This window comes from Arachis ipaensis, chromosome B03 (assembly GCF_000816755.2).
Source record: "Arachis ipaensis cultivar K30076 chromosome B03, Araip1.1, whole genome shotgun sequence".
Classification (NCBI taxonomy): Eukaryota; Viridiplantae; Streptophyta; class Magnoliopsida; order Fabales; family Fabaceae; genus Arachis; species Arachis ipaensis.
Window position 1 is genome coordinate 94,531,472 of NC_029787.2, and position 7,313 is coordinate 94,538,784.

The 7,313-nt window shown below is 36.1% G+C and overlaps 1 protein-coding gene across 2 annotated transcripts; it reads left to right on the plus strand.

The window, feature by feature from the left end:
* Positions 256-6,768, plus strand: LOC107630714 (protein SPA1-RELATED 2). 2 transcript variants are annotated; one of them, XM_016333921.2, is made up of 8 exons: positions 263-450; positions 641-2,170; positions 2,503-2,660; positions 2,907-3,735; positions 4,510-4,656; positions 5,197-5,514; positions 5,719-5,778; positions 6,103-6,768. In XM_016333921.2, the coding sequence occupies exons 2-8, from the start codon at positions 899-901 to the stop codon at positions 6,292-6,294; spliced, it is 2,976 nt and encodes a 991-aa protein (XP_016189407.1). In that variant the 5' UTR covers positions 263-450; positions 641-898; the 3' UTR covers positions 6,295-6,768. The 2 variants fall into 2 exon arrangements, with proteins under 2 accessions (XP_020974769.1, XP_016189407.1); XM_021119110.1 differs by lacking the exons at positions 5,719-5,778; positions 6,103-6,768 and having other exon boundaries at positions 256-450; positions 4,484-4,656; positions 5,197-5,382.

Here is a 7,313-nt window from a genome sequence, read left to right on the forward strand (position 1 = left end):
ACCACTTGTTACCTGAGAGGCTGTTTATCATAAGAATTTAATAGCAATGTAGTAACTCTAGAAGCATTTGTGGAAAAAATAAAGAATATCAATAATAATATCATATCATAAATAGAATAACTGCGCAATGGCAATTGAATTAAGAGCCAGGGACAAAAATAAGAAAAATAATTGTAAAAGATCTTGTTCTGTGATTGTGATTGTGATTATGGATGCATTGAAAAAGGCGTTGGATAATTAGGATTTAAGGTGTGGTACACGTGTCTCCCATGTATTCTCCCTCAGTTTCTTTGTAACCGAAATGCAAAAACAGAAGCTGAAACCTGACACATACAAAAACCATTCCCTTTCTTCCTTCCTTCCGCGACTAGTAACTATTTTCTATTTCGCATGTTTTCCTTGCACTTCTGGCTGCTCCATTCAACAACTATGCAAGTTTCATTTCTTCAGGTTACAATTTACACGCCATTCTCTTCTTTTTCTGCGTGTTTCCCGTTAAAGTATTTTTAATTCTCGTGATTTTTGGAATTTTATGGTTTAACATCAATACACCATAACATGCATGCATTTTTTCAATGTTCGCATTCATGTTATGCTGCCTCTGCAAATGCAATTTGCTGATTCTTGAAACTGTTTATAGGGTTCACATTTCACAGCGGTTGAATTGTTCTCGGGTGAAATTATTATGTTGCATGGGTTGTTTATGCGCTAATACCTGAATGCCTGAGTTCGTGGTTATGGATATGGAACCGTAATTGTTCATTTTTGAATTTGTGCCTATGGATATGGAGCCGTAATTGTTCACTTTTGAATTTCTGCCTATGGATATGGAGCCGTAATTTCTTATTTTTGAATTTGTGCATATGGATATGGAGCTGTAATTGTTTATTTTGATCCTATGGATCAAGAATTGATTAACGAGTCTATGAGATTGGGGGTTGTTGCTGAGGGTTTACAACTCCAAACTAAAGATGAGGAGCTTTCAATAAACCCCGAGAGCAACAAAATAATAAAACCCCAAGTTGACCACAATGACTCCTCCCATATCCCACCCCCAGAATGTAATGACGTTAGACAAGGTACTATGTCACGACTTCAGCATCCAATTCGTCTTTCCAGTGACGCTGATGATATGGTTGAAGAATTGACAGTGAGAAGTTGCAATGGTTCGAGCTTAGATATTGGAACACAGGGCAATCAAGGGCCTGCGTATAATACTCAGAGCCAAATGCAGCTAGCAAGTGATTCAGGAGTTGGAACTTTACTTCTTGGTGATACTGGGTGTAGAAACAGTGACCAAGCTTCCTCAAAAGTTATATCTAGATCAGGATTTGCTGAGTATTTTATTAAAAATACGATAAAGGGAAAGGATATTGTGTGTAAAAATTCATCTTCTATTGGCTTGACTGTTGAGTCTAGAGATCAGAATCTGATGAAGGCTGGCATTGGTACTCAGATGGATTCCAGTGTCCCGCTAAGCCCTGTCTCAACGACTGCAAAGTCTCCTTATAATGCTCCATTGCCAAGATCTCATGGGTCTGAATGTAATGGGGTCAGTTTAAGAGAATGGTTGAACGCTGGGCGACTCAAACGAAGCAAAGCAGAGTGTTTGAGTATATTTAGAAAGATTGTAGATTTGGTGGATGGCTCACACTCTCAGGGGTTTGCATTGCGCAACCTGAACCCGTCTTATATTAAAGTGTTACCATCAAACCAGGTTATCTACCTTGGGTTACAGAAACATATGTTAGATAATGGTGCAAATTCAGAAGTTCTTCAGTTACGAAGTTCCTCTATTCGAAAAAGGATGTCAGAGCAGGAAACATCTCCCTCTCATGATGCATGGTTAAAGAAACAAAAATTTAATGAGTATGTGAGAGGTGTTGGTGATCGGAGTCAGTGCGCTTCAAGGCCTGACTTGTATCTTCAAATTACTGTTGATAGCAAAGTTGGTGCAGCTGGATCAAAAGATTATCACAACCAATATAAGTGTGTCCAATTTCCGAAACATAATATTTGGAAAGTGCCTAGCGTCCCTGACATATCCAATGGAGGTCTACTGCAGTTGATTTCTTTGAATGAAAGATCAGAAGATAAGTGGTATAAAAGTCCCGATGGAGGCTGTACGACATCAGCAAATATCTACTCTCTGGGTGTTCTCTTTTTTGAGGTGTGTGACCTAATTGATTTTACCCGCATTATTATTTAGATGCATTCTGCATGCACCCATCTTTACATGACTTTTACTTCCAGCCTATAACGTTGTTTCATTGCATATTGGTAAAACAAATGGTGTTGGTATGTTTTAATCTTTCCAATCAATAAATATACTTTCAATAAATAAAAGAAGGAGAAATTCAATCCACAATATGTTTTGACAGACCATTGAATGCTATTATAATATATTTATGAAATACTAATTCTCAATCAACTTTTAAATGAAGCAGTTTAGTAGCCTAAGTAAATATGACATCATTAACTAATATAGCTTATACCTTTCAGTTGCTCAGTCAATTTGACTCTGAAGGATCCCATATTGCAGCAATGTCTGATCTTCATCTTAGGATTCTACCTCAGGCTTTCCTGTCAGAAAATCCTCTGGAAGCCGGATTTTGTCTTTGGCTGTTGCATCCTGAGTCATCATCACGTCCAACAACACGGTAATGCTGAGATCATTTAGTTATCAGATTCACTGCCGCTAATATTACAAGTCAAAATGATTTTACCAGTGTCGAAATGATTTCTAGATCAGTTTGTTCTTCAAAGAATGTTTCCTCCATTGTGTTCTGTTCTGTGAAATATTTATCTTCTTTTACAACATGGAGGGTATTCTCTTGTCTGTCCTAGTTCTATATCTACCATACACTACAATGATATTCTAAGTTGTAGTTACTGTGGCATGACAGGGAGATACTACGATCTGAAGTATTTAATGGAATTCAGGAGGTTTATAGTGAAAAATTATTATTAGATTTTGACAAAGCAGAAGCACAATCGGAATTGTTATTGCATTTCCTCATCTTGTTAAAAGAGGAGAGGCAAAAGAATGCGTTCAAACTGGAAGAAGTCACCAGATTCTTGGAATCAGATATAGAAGAGGTGGTGAGGGGACATAGCTCTGGAAAATACTTGGTTTCTGCTGGCTTGCATAACGATATATCTTGCCATAATGAGAGTTCATCTCTCAACAAAAAACCTTCATGTTCAGAATCAGTATCCCCTGCATGCCCAATCTCTAATGCAAACCAAATGAGAGTCATAAGAAATATGTGCCAGCTTGAAAATGCTTATGTTTCAATGAGATCTAAAATTCAGATTCCTGAAACAGATGCTGCAACTCACCCAGATAAAGATATACCAAGAGATAGGTTTGTGGCACAAAGAGGCAAGGAACAAGATAAAAAAACAGATTCTTTAGGAGCCTTTTTTGATGGTTTTTGCAAGTATCTACGTTATAGCAAGTTTGAGGAGCGGAGTATATTGAGAAATTCAGATATTAACAGTCTTGGAAATGTAATTTGCTCTCTAAGTTTTGATAGGGATGAAGAGTACTTCGCTGCTGCTGGGGTATCAAAGAAAATAAAAATTTATGAGTTCAGCTCACTTTTCAATGACTTAGCTGAAATCCATTATCCTGTAGTTGAGATGTCAAATGAATCAAAGTTCAGTTGTGTATGCTGGAATAGCTACATCAGGAACTATCTTGCCTCCACAGACTACGATGGCGTTGTTAAGGTTTGTATGTACAGCACATTATAAACCATTGGAGCTATTCTCTCCATCAGTTACTTTGTGACATATGCAGTTGGGACTCAATATTCAATAGCTTACCTTGTAGTGGTTTACTAAGTCTTTGACTTGAATTTTGGCCTAAAACTGCTCTAAAAGGTGAGTTTATATATCCTTAAAAATGGGGGCTGAAATATTCACCTGTTTATATTAAAACTTCTATTAAAAACTCATCCCATAGATTCTCACTCCCATTCTAAGGGATATATGGCTAATTATAACGGCAGAAAACGCTTATAATTTTCTCAAGAGTTGATTATTCTAAAACCTTTCTAGATTCTGTCTGTTGGATGTAAAAATAGATTCTCAACTTTTTTTTGAATAGTTTCCATGTCCGACATAATTGGATCGGTTGCTAACTTCTTTAGCACAATACTTTTTGCATTGAGAATGGTATTTATCAGGTGTCATTGGGGCTCATTTTGTAGAGTTTGTCATATCAATTAAATAATATTACTGGTCTTGTTCAGAGGCCGAAAATGCATCATCTATACGAAATGACATTTTTATCACTATGTTGTATTACAATAATGACTGGCTAACATTTTGTTCACTTAAACTAAGAAAGAATTCATCACTCTCACCGAAAGAAAAGAGAACATCCTTGGAAAATGACATCGATTTTAACCTAAAAGCTAAAAATACGATCATTTCTTGATGTTTGGTCTGTTCTAATTTCTAAAATTACTCATAGCATTGCATAACTGGATGCATTTTCAGCTATGGGATGGTATTACAGGTCAAGGGTTTGCTCACTTCACTGAACATGAAAAGAGGGCATGGTCTGTTGATTTCTCTCCGGCATACCCTACAAAATTTGCTAGTGGGAGTGATGATTGTTCTGTGAAGCTGTGGAGTATCAATGAGGTAAGCTTTTTAGCACTGATACAAAGGCTAAGGGCAGACATGCTTAAACTCTGGATGAGCACATTTTGCTTGACGGAAAATCAATTGTTTAAAATAAAATAAGGTTAGAAAGTAAATGATGGTTGCTTTTCCTCTTGATTATTGCACCGTTATGACATTTATGTCTCTGAAACTGACTATAATCAAAATCTTGATACTAAACATAAAAACTAAATCATGATTTATAAATTTTTTCCTAAAAATTTAGGAATTCTTGATTTTCATATGAACCCTGTTTGATATTAGGAACATACTGACTATGAAAGGGTTAGCTTTTACTTTCCCAGCAATATGGTGGAAGCCACTAGGTTATATTATTTGAGGATTTTCTATTTAAAAAATGATTATATAGTCCTGATTATAAGTAGCTATGCTGGTGTGATAGTCCTGTCTTTCTAGATTGTATGGACAGATTGTATCCTCAAGCTATATAGCAAAAACTACACCGGAGCTTTCCACATATTGATCATGAGCTAATATGAAGGAAAACTTATCTTGCAGAGAAACTGTGTAGGCACAATCCAGAATGTTGCGAATGTCTGCTGTGTTCAATTCTCTGCTTATTCATCTAATTTACTGGCCTTTGGATCTGCAAATTACTTGACTTATTGCTATGATCTTCGCAATCTTAGAAGCCCCTTGTGTGTGTTGGCTGGCCATCATAAAGCTGTAAGCTATGTCAAATTTTTGGACTCTGTAACACTTGTTTCTTCATCAACCGACAATACATTAAAGATCTGGGATCTCAACAAAACCTCTCCTGTGGGTCCTTCTACTAATGCTTGCAGCTTAACCTTGTCAGGGCATACCAATCAGAAGGTTTGGTTTTGAATTTAACAGCTTTGATTGTTAAATATGAAATCCAGTTAGCATTTGCCCAAAACCTTCTTTGGTTGCTGTTATGCGCAATCCCAAAGGCTGCATGTCTTAAATTTGACATAATTTGCATTAAGTTGTCCCTTTTTTGAAAAAAATGTTTACTTTAGTTGGTTGGCTCAAATTTTTCACCTTCTGCTTTTACAGAATTTCGTGGGTTTATCGGTTGCTGATGGATATATTGCATGTGGCTCTGAAACAAATGAGGTATTATATTACTTTTGGTTGTAACGTGATAGATTCACTATAGCTTACCGGAACAAAAATGTCAATCAAATTAGTGATTTAGCAATTTGCTATTTTAGTTCCACAAAGACTACAAAAGAAAAATGTAACCACATAAACACAAATATACACCTAGAATCCTCCTACAATTTGGTATACATGTTGTTTATGCACAAATTTGTGATATCTACGACTTGCAATTTCATAATTTGTGATGAGAATAAGAGCAGTTCAAACATCTGTGCATAAGCTTAAGGACATCTATATATACCTTTGTTGATAATGTATACTTTTGTTGCATTGCAGGTTTATGCCTACTATAAATCTCTTCCCCAGCAAATCACATCACACAAGTTTGGGTCCGTGGATCCCATTAATGGTAAAAAGACTTATGATGACTATGGCCATTTTGTTTCAAGTGTGTGCTGGAAAGGGAAATCAGACATGGTTATTGCGGCCAATTCAAGTGGGTGTATAAAAGTGTTACAGATTGTGTGAAGGAAAGTCAACTTGATGATGGCTCTGTTTGTGCAGCCCGGTGTGAGCCATGATTGGATGGGGAAACAAGTCACAATCTAATGCAAATTTTCTAATATGAAGGTTGGATTCAACAGGATGTAGAAGTTAAGGCTTTAAACCAAAACTGTTTGGCATTTGCAGAAAGACCTGTTACACAGATTTAGACATGGGCAATTGGGCATGGCAGGAGTTGCTTGTAATTTATAAGTTGAGGAATATAGCTAGCTACTATCGATATGAAGAGGACTAGCTACAAACGCTAACATTTGAAAGCAAAGAACCTTGAAATTTCTATTTAGCTTTGCCCGGACTTGTATATATTACATTAACGTTGTAGTCGGACGTCGTTAGATTTTTTGTTGCTATACAAATGTCATCTTATCACAGTACTTTTTTCTTTCATAAGGATTGGGGGATACTCTTTAAATTAATTAGTTGCGTTCGTTTTTTTAATGTCAGGTAGAAACTAGGAGCTTGTTTAAAAATCATTTAATACGATGATTGTAGTGATTATTGTTCTTGGTGTGAAGCATTAACACTGTAGTGTCAGCATTTGCTTCCACAAGAAATGGCAATGAACTAATTGAAGCCATTGGTAGCGATGATGATCAGAGAGAGAGTAAGAATAATTTCGGATGAGGTGCGGTGAAAAGGATGGAGACTCAAACGGTGGTTTATTTCTCCGGGAGTGGTGAGAATACAGATGAACCATAGAATGGGAAGAAAAATGGTGGTTGTGAATGGGATGAAAACCGTGAGAAGAGTAACAAAAAAAGAAAATATAAATAAAAGAGAAAGGGTTCAAACAAAAACAACACACTGATGAGGAACAATGGTGTTAATAATTGATGTAAAACGATGATGATGATGTTGAGAATTTTGGACGAGAATGTTATTGTGGCCTCGTGATTTGTGCATATTCTTTCATATCATTTAATCAACAAATATATTTATTATTTAGAATAAATAGCCATTTTTTATTATTAAAAATTTGACAA

Coding starts and splice junctions, on each gene's coding strand:
- LOC107630714 (XM_016333921.2), top strand. CDS start 899: ATGGATCAAGAATTGATTAACGAGTCTATGAGATTGGGGGTTGTTGCT. Junction 2,661..2,906: donor TCATCACGTCCAACAACACG/GTAATGCTGAGA, acceptor GTGGCATGACAG/GGAGATACTACGATCTGAAG. Junction 5,515..5,718: donor CAGGGCATACCAATCAGAAG/GTTTGGTTTTGA, acceptor CTGCTTTTACAG/AATTTCGTGGGTTTATCGGT.